The following is a 20,042-nucleotide window of genomic DNA, read 5'->3' on the forward strand; positions in this document are numbered from 1 at the left end:
TTTTGTTATGCGACGTATCCGCAAATCAGTAAAGGCAGTAACGATAAATTTTTTCCTTGGAAATTATAATATTTTTATATTTTACTACTATGAAGTAGGTCTTGTCACTAACTAGGGTGATTATGAAATAGTTTTCCACTTATTTATTGGTTTAAAGCTAATCATTACCATCGTTAACGTATCGTTTCTGCAAGGGCTACTTTGCCAAAACAAAAAAACGTTTTGATCGTTTCTGTCAGCTTCAAATCACGGTAACGATGGATTGTTTCCCTAGACTCCACAAATTTCCAGGCCTGAGTGCCCAAATTATTGAAAAGTGGTTGAAAAAAGGTTTTCTTATTTAATCCATAAAAGTGGCAAAGTACCAAATGGAACCACCAGTTTGATCGCATTCCAACAAAATACGGCAGAGCTTAGAGTGTTAGCATATAGCATTGATACTGATTCTAACTACGTGTCTGTCATATAAACCTTTAGTATACATCAATGTTAAACATGTTAAATTAGTGAAATTGTTTAGGATCTTAAAGTCAGTAATACACATTTTAATTCGCTCACAAAAATGTGATTTTAGCCCAAAAATCGTCAAATTTTCCAGGGGCTTTGCCCCTGTCCCCAAACATGGCTCTGCCTCCCCCAGTATGCCCACACTAACCTATGGATACACCACTGATTTGGCAGTATGGCAGTATTGTAATTTAATCAAGTCTTTGACTTTCAATCAGTTGTTGGTTTCTTTCAGTTCTGCAAAATAATCTGCAGTCCTTTGATTGAAGAATTGTACTCGTATAAATGTTATGAATTTTTAACTTTTCAATCTTTTGCAAAATGCAGGTTTTTAAGTTTTCCTGAATGATTCAATTATAATTTTGTTTTGTTTTCTTTCTAAATTTCTTTTTACTTTTTTTATTAGCAATATAAAAATTTCAAAACAGCAACGGAATCCCTAGAGTCACAATTGGCCATTGACCTAAAAAAGTGTCAGCGGTAGCTATTTTACAAATCTTCTAATGTTATAGCATAGAGATCTTGTCAAATATTGCCAATCAATTTTTCTCAAGCGCTGATTCTATCTTGTTCTTAAATCAAAGTATATGCTAACTAAGTACACATAATGTATATACATTAAATTTTGATACCTACATTGACATGCGTCAAAACATTATTTTAGACTTATAAAGTCTACACTAAATGTTGATGTCACTTTACCTGCAAATTGAAAGACAATTGTCATTAGGTTAAAGGATTTTCTTTGATGTGTTCAAAATTTTCTGGTGTCAACATTTCAACTCCACTTGCTACATAACTTTCTGAAAGTACAGGCAGTCTCTGTACATTTAGAAATGTATCTGCAATAGAATATAGCACTTAAACTACATTATTAAAATTCTGTTGAGTGAAAAAGAACTCGGTTTATCAGGGATAGAGTGCTAAAAATGTGGAAATGAAAGGATAATAAGCTAACAGTAACAAAAACTGCTGCTTAAAGTAAAAATCAAAAGTATGTTTTAAGTTTCTGTTTTTAGAACTGTATACCTCATTAAATAATAGAACATGGTAATGCTGTAAACAAGGCTTTTACAAAAAATGGACCCTTCAACAAGATTGCTGAGTTTAAGCTTTGCAATGCTTGTTGGCTGCTACGTATTTGGTTCTATACCACTTTCACTTTCATTCTCTGAGGTAAATGTTCTTCTTTTTTTACTACCGCACTTTATCTTATTTTTTTGTCATATGGTGTGAATTTTTTCCTGCACATTTAGCGAAATATGCGATCTGTTTCAATAATTGGAGCTGGCCTCATTGTTGGCACTGCCTTGTCAGTTATTATTCCGGAAGGTGTCCATGCCTTATATGAAAGAGAGACAGGTAGAATTTGATATTTTCATAGTAAATAGTAATAGTGTTGACAAGATAAAAATAATTTGTGTATACTGGTCGGTGGCCGTGGAAAAATCCACGGGTTAGCCCGTTTTTTTATACCGCATTGCGAGCGTGTCACTACTTGCGGTACCATTTTGCGTGACAGACAAACGCATACAGGTATTATAATATAGATGTATACACTATACTCTTGTTAAAAAAAGTAGCACTCTGTACTCATGTTTAAACCAGTTCCATTTCCAGAAGAAGGCTTTTTCACTATTTCCCAGTTATAAACTTTGATTTTGCTTTTAAATCAGAATTAAGAGCTTTAAATAAGTCAGAATCAGAAACGAAGAAACGTATGTAGGAAAATGTGTTATGTAAAACAGACAAGATCCAGCTCACAACATGGTTGAACAGCACTCTAGTTTCCCCCCTGAAAAATACATTATTTCCTTTAGGTTATTTGCTACATTATTTTTTCACTTTGACATTTCGTGAATGCTGACTTATATGGTGACATGACTTTTTTTAATGCAAGTTAATTTGAATTTGAAAGACAGAGTTGCATTGGTTATTTTTGTATATATAGGTCCTCATTTTCATTCTGGACATGCTGAACCACATCAGCATCATCACAAAGCACGCACGCTTAACCACGAAGTTAAAGCTGCAGAAGCGGTGGGTGATGCTGCACATGCCTCAGGTGATAAGTACTGGAGTGAATTGCATGGTCGACTTGCACCTGAGGTGGAACTTCACTCAATGATAGGGATTTCACTTAGTTTTGGCTTTATCTTTATGTTGTTAATAGATCAGCTCTGTGGTGGAGGGCATTCACATGGTTCTGGTAGTGGTAAGTCTTGCATTCTTTAAGAGATTTTTTATACGAGATGCCTCCTTTGGATTTTTAGAGCAAAGTGTGCTAGAAATTTCACACTTATAGACCTATTTATTTTTTCTATATTTGCTTGTTTCTTTGTTTTCGCATTTCTCATTTCACACATATGTATTCACATACATTTGTAAGTGATTTTTGATATGTCGAATTAACGATATATAAATAAAATTTGTACACTTGTTTAGATTCGGGTAAAAGACAAAAATCAATCACAGCAACACTTGGTTTACTTGTGCATGCTGCAGGTATGCATTTTGCACTGTCCCTTAGTCAATAAATTTATTTAAGAAGGGCATTAATGGTCTTGTTCGTCAAATATTCCCAGTATACGTATATACAAAATTCAACTTTGTTTTTTACAATAAAGTCCCTCCCTTTTCATTTTTAAGGAGAGGTGTTTATTGGAGAATAGTCTGACTGTCCATGTGTTAATGCTTGCTTTTTTTATTTGGCACTGTTTGCTAAATCCAAACCTGTTTCTTTTCTTTGTAGCGGATGGAGTAGCTTTGGGTGCTGCTGCAACAACAACAAGAACAGATATAGAGATGATTGTGTTTCTAGCTATTATGTTGCACAAGGTGACCAGCTTTCTCATTTTTATAACCCTAGCTTACGCTTACGATCGATCTTCTGGTTATTACGCCTGGAATGTCTTTTTAGTAGTAAAATTTGCATAATTTTAATTGTGCTTACATGTTACTGCTAAAAAGTGGCTTAGCGTAGTATTCAAATTTTATAAGATTTTAGCTTCACTAAATTTTTAACCGAGACTTGACTGCTGGCAGATTATCTAGTTGTTAATTGCTTACCTTAATTACTCAAGTTTTGACCGAAGTCTAAGCTTCAGCACTTAGCAAGTCAGTTTTTTATGTCTTTCTTTAGGCGCCTGCTGCTTTTGGATTGTCAACTTTCCTCCTTCATGAGGTATGTTTGTTGTTCTCTCTGCTGGGATATTTATAACTCATTCTGTGTTGTTACATACTGTCCTTTTCAGATAAATGAAATTTACTGATTGTGTAAAGGTATGAAATATAATGAAACAGCAGACTGGCATTGTCTCTTTAGTACTAATTATCGTGATTGTTACAAAGGAACTATTTTTAAACTTGTTTATACCTCTGAGTGGATTAGATTGTTTTGTTTCTTCTTATTTTTTCTCCTTGCTGTTTGTTTTTGTTTCCAGATGATTGTTCTAAATACCCTCTTTGCTTTTAGTCATACGAAAGAAGTCGGATACGAAAACATTTATTAGCCTTTTCCTTAGCTGCACCTTTGTTTGCAATTCTTACATATTTTGGCTTAAATCAGGTAATATAATCTGTTTGTTTGTTTGTTTGTGCATTTTTGTTTGTTTGTTTGTGTTGGTTGCTTGTTTTGGTTGCTTGTTTGTTTGTGCATTTTTGTTTTTTTGTGCATTTTTGTTTAGTGGGTTATTGTTCAGTCCTTACATTAAACTTTTGTTTTTAGAGCGGCAAAGAAACCTTATCAACGTATAATGCTACTGGTCTTGCTATGCTCTTCTCCGCAGGGACGTTTCTTTACGTTGCTACTGTGCATATACTTCCTGAACTTTTGAGTAAAAGTAGTAATACTGACGGCCCACTGAATCATGATCATAGTGGGAAACTTTCAAAAGTAGAACTATTTTTTTTAATAATAGGTATAATTACTCCAGTTGTTTTGGGGTTGTACCATAAGCATTGAAATCAATTCTTTTTAGAGGTCTTTGTAGTTGTTACATTGTATTTACAATGTGTGCTTTATTTAAAATGGATACCGCATTCTTTGTTATTATAAGCGTGACGAATAAAGTTGTTTATAGCAGACCATGCTGATTATTATCGGTGTCAATGCTAGTTAAACTTTTTATTGGATAAATTTTTTGATTTGCCAAGCAAAAAGCCAGAGATCTACCTTTCAGTAGCGGATTTTGTGTCACTAAAGTAGTCAAATTTATTTAATTTCTACTGTATTGTCAAATGCTACCAATGCAGGCCCTTTATTAAACAGCTTGCACAAAAACTACTGTCGAGGGCCGTCGAAAGAGAGGTAATAAGGTGTTATAGTCTGTATAATTAGTGGATACACGCTTTTGTTTTTATAAGCAACATCTTATGAACAACATGAGGTACAAATCCTTCAATAAACGAAGCAATTTGTGAATAAAAAAAAGAGATTAACACATTAGCCTAACCAAGAAAACAAACCCGTGGATTTGGTAGAAGCAACAAGTATTTTAAAAATATTATTTTTGGTTTGTCTGTTTAGTATTCATATTATTGTTAAAGGTTCATCATTTCTTGAACATGATAGTTTATTAGGCGACGTTTCGGGAGATCTTCCATTGGGCTAAGTAAATGCGAAACATCTTTCTATCTTCCCCGATAGAAGGATGATCTTCCAACACGTTGCCTATTAAATTATCAAGAAATATTAAACATTTAACAACAAGCAACAAATAAGCACTAACCTGTAGAATACAGAAACGTCAACAACCTTAAGCCTCGTCTATACAAGTGTTTAGTGATATTCGAAAAAACTTGCTCCAATTCTCTCTATATAAAAATGTTATTTATATAAAAGAATTTTTCCTTGTTTTTTTCTGCACTTGTTCCGAATTGAAAGGGTTGCCATTTTTCTTTTACATTTTATGTACAAGGTTTTATTCGTAACCATGTTGACTTGGTTTTCTTTTCTTTCATTTTACAATTCGATCTGCATAATTGGGGAAAGTTCTAATAAGAGATGAGGATTTTACAAAAAAAATAGTTTGTAGGGGAAAGGGGGGGTGTTTGGGTGGGAACATTAATTAGCTGCCATTTGGTGTTGATCCCCTTGCAATTCGGTTACAGTTACAAGAGCAGTAAGTAAAAACTCTGCAAAAATGTGCTCGGTTTATTTGTGATAATTTGTATGCACTTGGCTAAAATTAATGAATTATAATTATGGGAAATAAATATCGAAATTATTCAACCTAAGAAATCGTCATATTTATATATTTCTTTTCATCAGGAAGAAAAAACGTGTATTGTATAGACGTAGATATTATGCTTCAATTTTTTTATAAATTTGTAACGCTATTTTGTTGCTTATTTATCGTAGTATTAATTATAAAAATAGAAAATTCTGTAATCTCCCTCTTTTTTGCCTAGTACGCACCATACTTAAATGTCATTGTAGCCCCGAATCACGTGTTGATTCATTTAATTCGTAACATATTTTGCAGAATTGCAAATCACAAAATGAACTTGGAATTTTTAGTTAATTCGTTTTAAAAAGTCCTGGAATTTTATTTCAAAAATTTACTGGCTTAGCAAATTGTGCAACATTTGAAACAAAGAGCACATTTTTATTGAGATTGTGGAATTAAAGATTGCAAATTAGTCATTCCAAATACCTGATTGCTTTGCTCTAAAAGTAATTTTATGTTGAGTAAATACGGTAACGCTTACTCTAGTTTAAAAAAAGTGCGAAATTAAGTTTGCGAATAATTGGTAAATTAATTCAGTATTATTTTCTTCCACGTTCATTTCTTCACTAGTTCTTGATGCTAAGCTAGAACAACCCTGGGTTTATTAATCTTCGCAGTTTCGTTACCAGTCTTTGTTACACAATAAACGGAAACAGATTTACTTTAATTAAATATAAGTGTAAATATATGCTTTTAAACGATAGTTTTTAGAATGAAATAAACAAAAGTTACATGTCGTATATATTTTTCATTCGACAGATTATTTTGTGCACAACCAGTAAAATAAAAATTAAAAATAAGAGTGAATTTGAATCTAAAACAAAGTTTGACCCACATCGAATTCAGACGATAACAAAAAAAGAATTGTGCAGTCTGAATATTGGTAAAATTACTAACAAAATTATTTATTGCATATTTCTTAAAAAAAAACAATAGCCTTACAAAAATATACATATTGAAAACATAAAACTAGAAAATCCCACTAGCGTAAAAAACTAGAAAATCCCACTAGCGTAAATGCTCAAATGGACATGATCAAAGAAAAGCGGGCAGTATAATCAGAAAATCGAGTAAAGTAACAAACCTCTTTTGATATTAAAGTGCATTTACATATACGCCAGGCATGCTCATTCGAGAAGGCTGCTTTTTTAAAACCTTCGCTAAGGGGCGCGTAATTGAGAGGCGCCTCTTGTCTATGTCAATAGAGAACATCGCTTAAGGAAAAGGGGAATAAAATCATGCATTTACGTTTCTCCTATATTTGATACAAAAATAAGTATTTTTTAAAGTTTACGAATAATTACGTAAAAACAGGCCTTAAAATAAACGTGAAAAATGAAATGAAGCATATTCTTTGTTATCATAAAATATTCCATCACCTATTCACGGAAAACAAATATATGAATCGATCTCTCCCGTTTGTTCATATTTTTTTAAAGTTACATATACCGTACAAAATATATACAGGACCCACAGTCCAACGGAATTATAATTTAACAGACTGTTCTGCAAAGTATAAAACTTTTACAAGAAAAAAGAGGAATATATATATAATATAATATAAATAATCTAGATTTTATCTCTCAAATCATTTGTCATCTAAATGCTAAAAATATTCATTTTTAAATAAGAACTGATAATCAGACAAGCATAAACAACCAACACTCCCCAGGATGTCCACTTAATATAATAACTCTTCGTTTTGGGGCTGCAATTGCTGGCATTTTCTCTATTTTTCCAGTTATTCTCAACAGAAATTTCAAACTGTTGGATCTTAAAAATGCAAATTTTTGTAAAAAAACATATTCCTAGAACAGATTGGTTAAAAGTTAATGCTAATTCTTTTAGAGTGATTCTAAAATTTAATCCTTGCTAATATTTTGGAAAATGAAGATAGTTCTGATTGACCATCCAAACCTAAAACTCCTCATCTTTCATAAAGAGACCAAATTTCCCTAACATTTTCCCTACATTTTTGAAATTCCTGACATTCCTGACAAAGTTGACACCCTGCCCTCTACCATATGCAAACAATCTTCGGCTAACGTAACAATGTCACCCACTAACACACCAACACAAGCCTTGATATTCACTCCAGCATAGAATACATACAGTGATACAGCCTTTACTATACCTTTCGTGAATCAAAAAATATTGTCATCCAAGGTCTTTAATAAACATTTCTAAATATTTATGAAAAATGCGATATAATAATATTAACGTGTAAAACATTTTTTTTAAAAAATAATCCAACTAACGAATATATCCACTAAGAAATACAAAACTGCTCACTTAGGTAGCTATATGTTCTTATTGACGCCGATGGTAAAACCGTTCAAGAACAACAAATTTGTACAACAACATGCACACGTGACAAAATGCAGTTACTTAAAACAATAAAACTCCAAAAACACTACAAAAACGTCCATTAAAATCTCCATACAAAGAACGTAAAATTTATATCCAAGATCGTTTAGAAATGTGATTCCATACAGCAGTTATATTTTTCTTGAGTAATCAGATCAACAACCTCCCAGAGTAAGCAGAAGCAACAGAATCAGTTATTCCTTTTTCCGGCAACTTGAAAATTCCTTTCGAAACAGAACTCGCAGAATTTTCACGGCTCTCTCTGATATTTACCGTTTCTGACATAACCTTACAAGAAATACAGACCAATCGCAATGCAGAACGAACATTTTTGCGATACGAGACGACCAATCACAAAACGAGGATAAACAGGCAAACGACCCTACATGATAACGCCGAAAGAATCACGTGATAAGCTTTGGTAAAAGCAAGCCAGTTACCAGACTCCCCCTTGTCATTTTTCGTATAGTTTCACAACTTGGTAACTCAAGTAAAGCATGACACGACCTCATACTGAGTAAACGGCTACTGCATTGGCTTCCTGTAGACGACGCAAGAGGTACGCCATCATCGGTATCCCAGTTTAATCGGGCTCGATGGTATTCCGGTCGAGGGTCCAAGCAAATATCAAAATCCAGCTAGAATTTAGACAAGTTAAATAACATTACAAGCTAGCTACACGTTTTTTTATAACCAACATAAAACTTTAGTCGAGGCTCAATCTGACTGTCTTGGAAGTTTCTCTCTTTTACAGGCTACTGCTTCATTGTTGATTGTTGACTATCTTGGAAGGACCAAATTCACTGCTTAATTTTTGTTAGGCTAATGCATCAATCGATAATAAACTTTACGTTTAACCACCTATCTTGTATAAGACTTATGTAAAATACTTGAACAAGATGTATTTGAAAGTATTGTTGTTTTAAGACTCTGTTTTTTTTTATTTCCCCATTTAAGGTTGGTATCTTACGTACCAGTTGCTGTTGTTTTTAAAATAATTTTAACCTTGTGTGTTGCTTATAAACTGTTGCTTATAAATACTTACGCGTGCTTGAATTCGTTGTAGGTAAGGCTTTTTGAAACCAGCCAGTTTTCTTATAGCTGGTAAAGCGAACAAGTAAAACGTCACTAAAGCAGACACTGGGTTTCCCGGTAGAGCGAAAAAATAGATAGTTTTCGGTCCACGTGTAATTGTAGCGAAGGTGGTAGGTTTTCTACAAAAACATGTATAAATGGTTATACTCGTTAACTTTAACATAAAAACAATAACAACAACGACAACGACAAAAAAAAACAACGACAACGACAAAAACGACAACGAGGACAACAAGGACAAAAAGTGAAATACCCTGGCTTCATTTGTACACGCCCGAATTTGATATCCCCAAATTGCGCAAGGAACTTTTTAACCAAGTCCTAAAAAAGAACCAGGCAAAAGTTGAGAATAAAAAACCTTTGGTGGTAAACACGTGACAACAGCAATAACAAAATACTGATAATTTTTTTTTTACTTTTTCACCCATGGACACTCCACCGGTGGTGATAAGAATTTGATGGTTGGCATCATCAATAACATTTGAAATCTTGTCTCTAAGCAGTGAAAAACTAAACAGAATTGGAAGTTTCATTAACCAGAAATTGCCAGTATTGAGAAGGTAACAATTTATTAGCTGACATTTAAGTGCTGAATATGTGATCCTAGTTAGCCGGGATGACACGTTTGTCGGCATCCCACCTTCCGTTACAACTTACCGTGGATTTAAAATAAAGAATACTTAAGAAGCGAGAATGAAATTTACACGGAGGCTAAATTCCATCCCCTTTCAGCCACTTTCAGGATCTTGCTTAAACGGGACGAAATTTCTTTATAAAATCACTTCACCCTGGCTAGTCAAAGCGATATATGGCATAGGAATACACATGCACATTAACCGAATTGTTCTAAAGAGTTTAACAAAAGATGGTGGAGACTGTAACAACAAACTCAACAACAGTACATAACTGCTTTGAACAACTGTTTTAGATGGTCCAAAGAGTTAACTATTGCTCTTATTGACACCCTTCAGTTTAACGACCTTGTGACTATAAATAATAGGTTTTAACACAGATAAACTACAGACATGCTAAAGATTTTCAAAACTTTGGATCAGTACAAAAACTTTCTAAAAAAGTCAGCCGATGTAAAAGAGAAATGATACAACAAAAAACACTTTATCTCTATTTTTTTCGTTCATACTTGGTTTTCGACAAAATATGCAGATAACAAATTTCGTCTGGTAAATATATGCGAAACTAAAACAAAGATTAATTTTTGCTTTTATTTCTTATAATTATTGTGTTTACACAAGAAAATAGTGCGCGCTGAGTGAAATAAAAATGAAAGGTCAACCGCAAAATTTACCACAGTTAACCAGCATAAAATTCTCCTTGGCTATCATTTTAAATGTGGACTTAAAAATCGTCTCCACAAAGCGAGTCGGAATTTCGTCCCGACTAACTAGGAGCATACAATCAGCCCAATAAAGCCGTTTCCTACGAAACAAATTGTTTTGCTTCTCTGGATTCAACAAGTGCTCATCTTTCTTGACAGCCTTATTTTTAGTAAGTATAAAATTCCAAGCCGCACTTTGTCAAATTCTGTTTGTACCATCCAGGTAGGACAAAATTTTACAATTTAATCCACAGCATTAAAACATACTTATCCGGCAAAGTTCCCAAATCCGCAGCATTAAAACCTTGCTCACGAATAGCCGTCAACAGGGCTATCTTGTTTGAATCATAAATTTGCCCTTCACTTTTCTCTGCACCAGGACTCACCAGCTGATGTAAAAAAAAAGCGTAAGATAAATAAAAGAGTCATGAAATACTAAGTAAACCATTCTAATTGGAGAATTCTTCAATCAAACTTATAAGGTTGATGAAGGATCGATTAATCACAACTTTGATGCTGGAACTCCCGCGGAAAAATCTTGCAAAAAAACAACAAAAAACCCACGAAATGTTAGTAATTTTGCGAAACAGAGTTTAGCGATTAACGTTAAATTCGGTACTCGTGGGAATATATAACTCAAGTTTTCAGTTAGCGTTGAAATGGTTTAATGTGTTCCAATAATAGAGGAAAGCAACAATATGCAATTTCGAAACTATGATACCATTTTTCAGTTTCTATCGCGGACGTGACCAGAATACTGGTGCCCAAATGTAAATAAAGACGTTCCAGAATAGGTGATAAACCTCGTAAAATAGCCTCTTTTCATATAAAAAATTGCAGTTAGTAGTGTGATTTAGATTTATACATACATACATACCAGGTAGTATGGAGTAAAAAGATTACACGAAAAATAAAAAAAATCCATAGAGAGAAAATATACATACTTCGTCACCAGTAGAAAACAAGCCAATTGAGGGTGGAGTGTAGACAGACACCTAGGAACAAAGTAAGAATAGAAGTGAATAACAAGAATCATCCTTTATGTTATTAAAAAGAGGTTTAATAAATTACCATATTAACGCCTGCCATTGCCATTAAGCCAAGCTCTGATGGACCTAGCTTTTCACCAGCTGATAATATAGTTTCACCTTGTTTTATATCAAATCCAACTGGTCTATAAAAGAAGACGCAATTTAAACAACAATTCCGGTAAACAATAAAACTGACAAACAAAAAGAAAAAGAGCATTTGAGGTTGGCTCATTCCCTGGCTGAATCGTAACATATAAAAGTGTAAATCGATAATTTTTTGTTTATTTTCTAGCACACTTAAAAAATCGAAAAGTACAAAATACATAACCAGCAAACCTGATATCCTGCAGAATAGATGGTGGTGTTTTCATACGAACCAAAACTTCAACATTACCCTGGAAATAAAGAAAACCTGGTTAGTCCTTTCGAATTCATAGTGGAATAAACTATTAAAAAGTTAGTAAGGCAAAATTATTTAGGGGGAAACTAGTGGAGTGCCTATTGAAACTCTGAAAGTTGTCATGTTTCAGGAAAATATATTATATTAAAAGAAAAGAACTAACGTTATCAGCAGCCTCGACAAGCTCAGTATCTTCCACTTGCACTACAGCATCTGCACCAACAGGTATTGGAGCCCCTGTGGTTATACGGCTACATTGACCACTACGTAGTGATTGGCTAGGCTACAACAGCAGTAAAAAAAACTGGTTAAAGTATTAAGTGAGACCAAAACAGTGATCAATTAATTACGCTAGTCGTTAGCCCATTGAAGAGTCCATGGATCTGCCAGTTCTCAAAGATCGCTCATCGTACATATTTCCTCCACCCATATTTGCGCATTCTAGCCTTTACTCCGGCAGGGTTTACTAGTATGATTATAGGTGCAATTATAATGTGGTTTTTGATTTAATAACCCCTGATAGTTCAAAAAAAAATTGTTGAAAGATCACAGGAATTTAAACTTTTGCATTTTGAATAGAAAGACAAAATACGGCTATTATTATGAAGATTATACAGCAAAAATCTGTAGCAGTATCGCACAGGATACTAGGCTGGTAAAAATGTTAGACCAACAAAAGTTTGAGAGAGAGAGTATAAAAGAATCTGACTGACCACTTGTCCTGCAGTGATAGGTTCTACCACTCTTCGAACACCAGCACCGTCAGCAGCTAAACACGGATATAACAATAAGTTACAATAAGGAATAATTAATACACTATAAATCTTAAACACAAATAACACATCACATTCCAATAATAAGACTGCTACAGAAGTTGTATACCTATTACAGCATAACCATCTTTTACTGATGCTGCAAAGGGAGGGTAGGGTTCTTTAGCACGTACATCTTCCATAAGAACCTTTCCTAATAATCCTAAAAAAAATCAGAATGATAAATCCTTGTTTCAAATTCAAGTCAGTGTGAGAGTTATTATACAGGATTACAATTAAGAAATATTTTTTCATCGAACAAGGATTTAAATTCTGTAGTTGAAAAAATAAAGAAAATAAAAAAAGTTTCCTTGTATTACATAGCAGTTACATATTGCAAAAATAACGTTTTAAATATAAGTTCATTTTCAAAATAAAAAGGCTAAGTCATTTTAAAACTCCACGAAAACCCCTTAAAAAATGCAAACCTTTCTTTCTGCAAAAAGTTTCAACATCAAAGTCTTTATGTTAAATTCAATGTTTATACCTGCATGAAGATTTACCAAGTGTCTTTTCTTCTGGACTTTGACAGTGCTGAGTACAATTGATAATGCCTTGCTTACTAAGATCATTGGATAGGGTGAAAATCTGTCTCTTTCAGCAACTTTTGGTGTGTCAATATACACTATAAAAAATTTTAAATTTTATATAATAAAATGTTTCTGACCAGTGGTAGTTGAGTGGTTGAGTGCATTTTGTATCTAAATGGATCTTTTCTACTTTATCAATCAGCATGAAAATAGAGCCGAGGTTATGCACAGTTAAAGTTATACGTAATATCATCTTGTGCAACTTCTATACTGACTGTGGTTTACTTTCTCTGTTTAACTTTCTTGTACTAAGATTTTTGGATTTTCTGAAGAGCCTAAAATGCCTACCGCATGTGGTGGTTTGTAGGGAACAGTTCCTTGAATTAAAACACGGAATAGAAAAGTTTGCCAATGTTTACAAAGTTAAAAACTTTGCGTCTTTTTTTTTCACATGGACAAGCTTTTCTAAGGGTAGAAAATATAAACAACAGACCATAGTAATTAAAGAAATCCATTTAAAAAAAAAGAAATATTCCCTTAAAATTAGTAAAAATGTTTAAAAAGAATTAGAAGAATATAGTTAAAATTTAATTCCATTTTCTCTTGGATCTTATATGCTACCCAAAAAATCTTTAATCTTTTTTAATAGCCATTTTACCCTACAAGAGTCCTGCTTTTTATACAACCATGCTTATTGTTTTAAAAATAAAACAAAAACAACTACGTCACACAGAGTGTCCTATTGAGTGCTGGCAATTTTTGTAAAAATATAAAAACACAAATGCAGTATATTAATTAACAATATTATAGACAGGCACATAAAGCAGCAGGGAGGAGTGCTCTAAAAAAGTTAGTATTAGTTGACACATGGAATCCCAATTATTTCAATTTTGTGGCTGAGCTATAAAAGTTTGTCTAACATTTTTGAATGAAAATATTATAGTCTATTAAAAAAATCAATATATAAAGCATGTACACAATGCCATTAATCAAAGTAATAGCTTAATCGTTAACCACAAAAACATTAGACATTGCAATGGAATAAAACGCTGTTTCTATGTGAAAATATGAATGCATGACAATGTGATTTTTTCAAAGTTTCAAAATTTACATTAAAATTTGATCTTATTTTAGTACCCACTTGATGTTTAACTATGGAAAATATTTCAAAAAGTTGTAATAAAAAAACTTAGAGAACCTGCTCTTTGGTGGGGACACTGATGCATTGAAGATTCTGAGGATGAACAGGAAAAATCATATCCTTGGTCTGAACTGACTGATGATGATCCATAACTTTGGAGACTGTCCATGCTTTCACGATGACTATGGCGATGACTACATGGTGATGTTGCCTACAAAAACAAACAAAAATTCTTCTGATTTCAATAAAAAATATCAAGCTTCAAAAATTCTTAATAAACAATTTACAATCAAAATGTCTAAATATGAATAAACAATAATTTTCTTTTTTTTAATTGCTAGGAAGATTAAAAATTACATTACTAAAGAATTACCAGACAGACAAAGAAATATGGAAAGATCTTTTGCAAATTACAAGAAATAACATTTTTATCAGGAGTAATTTTATCCTCCCTTTCGAGTCTGCATTTAAATCATTCAATTAGATTTGAAAGACCTCCTTCTTAATGATTTATTAAGAAAGGTGGAGAATAACATACATATTAAAATCTTGAGCAAGTGCAACGGGATTTACACAACCTTTTATGGAGATATAATAACAAGGAGGGAGGAGAACACTGATTATACTGAAAAAATATGATTAGTCCTACAGGTTGTGTACCGAAGTAGGACTACAAATAAGACAGGGCTAGAAACACTACTCTCAGCAAACATAAACAAATAAAACAAACAAATAAACAAACAAACAGAATTACTAAAATTATCCACCATTTATGGAAGAGTAGTGGGATAAACAAAGGAGGTTATAATTACAACAAGCTCATTAACTTTGTAGCTGATAAACTTTTTATAATCTTATCAATTAAAAACATAAAAGCTTTTAAGTGCATTTAAAAGATTATAAAGATAAGTAAAGTTAACCATTGCATCTCGGTCATCTTAGAAGCTGCATACTAGTGTAATGCAGTCTTGCTTAATTATGTATTTTCCAGTCAACCATAATAACATGTGTCTGCGTTTTTTAGTTATTACAGGTTTTAAAACACATTTAATTTCACGTTATGTCTTTTAGTAGGTTTTAAATCATACTATGATTGACTGGAAAAGTTCTAAAGACTACTTAAATGTGTTTGTTTTACCTTATTAAAAAAATTGCTAATATGCCGCATAGTGACGTTTTGGATAACTAACACTTTTAAATGTCTATATATGTTGGTGAATAGATTTTGCTCACTTAAAGCCGTGTGGGGAATTCACTTACTCGTGAGCCATTACAATTCCTCACTAAACATATAATATCACTGCACGAATCATCCTGCCTACGTCGTGGCTAAACAAAAGAAGTGAGAGGAAATGTATATTGGTAAAAAAGGAAATGTTCCATTTGTAAAGGATGTTGTGGACTATATTACCTAGCTGGTCTTCAGGTGACACATATTATGTGACATTAAGTATGAATTTAAAATATACGCACACAAAAGAAATAATCTGTTTTTTATTAAAACCTTAACCTATTAAACTATTCTCAACATGAGGCTGTCGAAATACATTTTAAATTTAATTAGTTCGTAATAAACTAAGTACAATAGAATCAAAGTAAGATGTTTTTAAAGCCACTTAAAAATAATGCTATTAACATCTAAAAACAGCATGCTAAAATACTTAACAAAAAAATAAAAATCGCCATGGAAACAAAAAAAATTGATCTCACAAATAATAAAAACTTTACTGAATAAACACACTTAAGTATTTCCCTCCCAGAATAACTAATTATGTTTATAAAGCTACAAAATCTAAATTTATGTATATGTACCGTCACAGGAAGTTGGTCAGCAAGTAATTTGGTTTGCTCCATTGAGCTGTGAGTTGAAGCTACATTCTCCTCATCACTAGACACCAAATCTAATAAAACGAAATTGCCTTACAAAAAAAAAAATTTGACTTCTTGATTATATAACTGAAAGAGGCTTACCAAAAGCATGACCAAGAGCAGGCAAGATAAATTCAAAGCACTCCTAAAATTAATTGTTCTTAATAATTAGAGCTTTACTGCACATAACAAGCACAACACAAACTTGTTGATATTATACCTGAGATCCCTTTTTGCTTCCTGGAAGGTTAACAATTATTGTTGAATTTCTTATTCCACACACGGGTCTAAGCACAAAATATAGTGAAGCATTAGAATAAGGTAATTAGGAATGCTATCTGACAGAGTTTAAAAAGCATAATAACCTTGACAGCATTGCCATTGGCGTGGTCTCAATAGATTTGGACAACATGCGAACAACCAAGCCTGGTGCTTCTCTTTCAATGACAGCTTTTGTAGCCTAAAGAAGTAAAAATGTAAAAGTGGATTTATTATAATATATACATGGTAAACTTTAATATAAACACAGACATAAAACATGTTTTATGAAGTGTGCTAAGTCTGTTAGGCTTTTCTGGTAATTTCCAAATGTTGTGTATTCTAACATAAAAAACGTACCTCTGGAGTAACATCTCTTGAAGTAAAACCAGTTCCACCAGTTGTCAATATTAAAATGCATTTCTCAGTATCTGCCCAATGTAAAAGGCAACTCTAAAGTAAATGTCAAACTTTACATTACTACAACATTTTATCTTATATGACAAATATTTTTTAAAGTAGGGTGATTTATATTAATTTAACTGGAAGATAAACTCCTTACTTTGATGATGAGCAGTTCATCTGGAACACATCCAGTTATGACTTTTACAACTCCAAGCCTAAAAAAATATGAACCTACATAAACAGAAAAGTGTCTTGCTATCAAAATAGGCGTTCACTATGCTATCAAAATTTCAGAAGTATTTGTTAACCATGGTTGAAATATAGGTTTCTAGATTACTTCCTAGTAACTGTCTAATACCAGAAGTTTTACTGAAAATACCCATTGTATGTTCTGTAACATTGTTTAACATGATGTTATTGTCATTATACCCATATTCACTTTAAACAAAAACAGACTTATTAATTACTAGGTCGTACACAATTCAAGAAGTTTACAATGAAATCAGGATTTCTAAAGTGTAAGTACTTCTTCCAGAGTTTTTGTGGGGTAAAGGATATAAATCAATTAGTTTTGATTTAATTAAAGGAGGGGTTCCTTAGACACTTTGATAATGGTAAAAACAGTACTAAAACATCTCTAGATGCAGCACTGTACATTATATGTATCATTGTATATATATACAATTTCTACAATGACATGCTTGTATCATATACATAATGCTCAGTTTTCATACAGGGTTTCAAATACAAAGTGCTAAGTTTAACCCCAACCAAAGTTTGGTAAATCAAAAATTGTCACTTCCAGCCTATTTCAAAGACAGAATTTAAAAATGTCACAAAAGGCTTCTTTATTTTTGAAAGTGATCTGAGATACATCTCAATCAATTTAACCTGTGCGTGCAAAACAAGTATGCAAGAATGAAACATGTGTCGTGTCTGACACTTAAACACATATTCGAATTACAAAATGTTATTTGAGATTTCTGCACAGATTAACAGTGGAAAAAATCAAACAAAAAAAATCAGCACATGTGTAAATAAATAAATAAATAAAACATAAAAATGACTTGAATATATGTATCCTTTAAAAATGGATTTCCAACTCTTATTAAAATCTGTTAAAGGGGAGTGGGTAGAAATTAGTACCATTAAAAAATATGAAAATATGATAATATCTTTGCACTTTGTTCAGAGGACATAAATACATGTTTCTTTGTGGAATCCTTTTTAAATTGTCCCTACTTTTTGTAATATCTCAACAAATGTTCCCATGCATATTAGTTCTGTGACTGTAAACAGTCTCCTTGGATATATACAAAACAAACCTTCTGATAATTTTCATCCAAAAGAACGTGAAGTCATAATATGATTTGATGTTTTATAAAAGAAATGTTGATGAACATGACACACATATATGATCTTGTTCAATTTCTTATGTTCTTGACATGTGGAAGGGATTCAAATACTTAATTGAAAAATTATTTTAAAAAAGTTAAAAGCAATTGATGATTTATTAAATCTTTCTTTTTTTTAAGAACAATCCACATGTATACAGTAAAGGGAAAAATATTAAGCAGACTGTCACAATTGAAGAAATCCAATCAAATTAAAAAAAATAAAATGCAGAATTAAAACTGATAAAACTTTTTCTTGAAAAGTAAAAAAATCCTGAAAAGTCTGAAAAATATAATTTAGGGTAATTAGCCAATTTTCCATTAGTCCTGTTTTTTCTGCAACTATGCACAATTTTCTGACGACTTAACATTTTCTCCTGTTACCACACTTTTTCTAACCTCTATGGCATCAAGAGCCAGATGTATATTGAAATAACAAAGAATGAGTTAACAAAGTTATTCCATTAATTCACAAAATTAGCTGAAAAAAAGAAGTTATTCTAATGTCTAGTTGGAATTATCAACATCGGTAAACTTCTTGACCAGCCATTAATCAAAATATTTCAATACACCTTTACGATAATTCAATTGTACATGCGTTCCTACGGCTCTCCATCGTTTTACAATATCGGAAAAAAGAAGGTAAAAATTGTGCTTTTATGAGAGTTTGTTAGAGACAAAAGCGTGTTTTCTCCAGTTTTTTAACTTCCGTCATATCAATTTCTTTCAAATTTTCAGGAAACGTTATTAATAATAAGATACAACTTATGTGTACTTTTCATTAAAAACAAAGTGCGGCAAGAAAAGTTATCACGAAAAACGTGTTTTCTCATTAATAAACTCTTACAAAAGTGTGATGTTTACCTCCTCCGATCGCCAAATAAGCTGCGATGGAGTGTTAGTTTTCCAGAATTATCGTAAAGGTGTATTTAATAAACCTGTGTAAACTGGTTTGAACGAGTGCCTTTAAATTTGGCCCACTCTTGTCCTCTTGAGTTCCAGCAGAACAACGATCACTGACTAAAAGAACAGAAATATTAATAAAAGTTAGGACTTTTTCTTAAAAAAGAAGGGTCACTAATTTAAACTTTAGATCGGATTTATTTAGTCTGTCTTCTGTTTTAGTTGGGTTGAACAGCTTAAGATTTGGTTTAAAGCTGTACAAGAGAAAAATAAATTAAAAGATTAAAACACACACTTTAAAAGTGCATCAAAAAATAAAAATTTAGCTACATGCCTGTTAATATTCCAATTTTTAGTTCGCGGGATGCAATAACTTCGTGATTTACGTACAATCCCGCCATGCCAAAATGTTGTTATGCTTCGCTTAGTCGAATATTGGATTAAGTGTTCGGGATAGTCGAGAACGTAAGCACGCGCTCCGTCGCAGATTCTGAAATATTTATATACACTCCGGAAACGTGATGTTACTTTTTGGCTCTTGTTTCCATCCTCAAAACAATTAAGACGTCATTACATCATCCGGCCCAGTTACAGTGCACAAAATTCTCCATTTTATGCAGATATTTCAAAGAAAGGCTTACTCCATGCAATATAAGCGTGATAACCCTGGAAGATGTATTATTTTTAGCTCGAAAAGTGTAATAATATCACTGTTGTATTAAGTCAATAAACAGTAGGAAAATATCTAAAAAATGAAAAAAGA

The 20,042-nt window shown here is 32.5% G+C and overlaps 2 protein-coding genes across 3 annotated transcripts; one reads left to right on the forward strand and one right to left on the reverse strand.

Annotated features, from left to right (window-relative positions):
- Nucleotides 1-1,493: 1,493 nt before the first annotated feature.
- Nucleotides 1,494-5,894, forward strand: LOC130656126 (zinc transporter ZIP9-like). Its single transcript, XM_057458944.1, has 8 exons — nucleotides 1,494-1,683; nucleotides 1,764-1,869; nucleotides 2,459-2,722; nucleotides 2,953-3,012; nucleotides 3,260-3,345; nucleotides 3,650-3,691; nucleotides 3,983-4,075; nucleotides 4,235-5,894. Exons 1-8 carry the CDS (start codon nucleotides 1,588-1,590, stop codon nucleotides 4,469-4,471), a joined length of 984 nt encoding a protein of 327 aa, XP_057314927.1. The 5' UTR covers nucleotides 1,494-1,587; the 3' UTR covers nucleotides 4,472-5,894.
- Nucleotides 5,895-6,600: 706 nt separating this feature from the next.
- On the reverse strand, nucleotides 6,601-19,749 carry LOC130656124 (gephyrin-like). 2 transcript variants are annotated; one of them, XM_057458941.1, is made up of 22 exons: nucleotides 19,614-19,749; nucleotides 19,315-19,396; nucleotides 17,140-17,197; nucleotides 16,938-17,030; nucleotides 16,685-16,779; nucleotides 16,540-16,606; nucleotides 16,422-16,464; nucleotides 16,263-16,351; nucleotides 15,711-15,779; nucleotides 14,508-14,661; nucleotides 13,267-13,404; nucleotides 12,850-12,942; nucleotides 12,681-12,736; nucleotides 12,131-12,250; nucleotides 11,904-11,962; nucleotides 11,608-11,710; nucleotides 11,481-11,531; nucleotides 10,804-10,925; nucleotides 9,617-9,710; nucleotides 9,454-9,521; nucleotides 9,151-9,319; nucleotides 6,601-8,743 (listed from the first exon to the last, which is right to left on the reverse strand). In XM_057458941.1, exons 1-22 carry the CDS (start codon nucleotides 19,678-19,680, stop codon nucleotides 8,510-8,512), a joined length of 2,124 nt encoding a protein of 707 aa, XP_057314924.1. In that variant the 5' UTR covers nucleotides 19,681-19,749; the 3' UTR covers nucleotides 6,601-8,509. The 2 variants fall into 2 exon arrangements, with proteins under 2 accessions (XP_057314924.1, XP_057314925.1); XM_057458942.1 differs by lacking the exon at nucleotides 15,711-15,779.
- Between the last annotated feature and the right edge of the window lie 293 nt (nucleotides 19,750-20,042).

This window comes from Hydractinia symbiolongicarpus, chromosome 9 (genome assembly GCF_029227915.1).
Source record: "Hydractinia symbiolongicarpus strain clone_291-10 chromosome 9, HSymV2.1, whole genome shotgun sequence".
Taxonomy (NCBI): domain Eukaryota; kingdom Metazoa; phylum Cnidaria; class Hydrozoa; order Anthoathecata; family Hydractiniidae; genus Hydractinia; species Hydractinia symbiolongicarpus.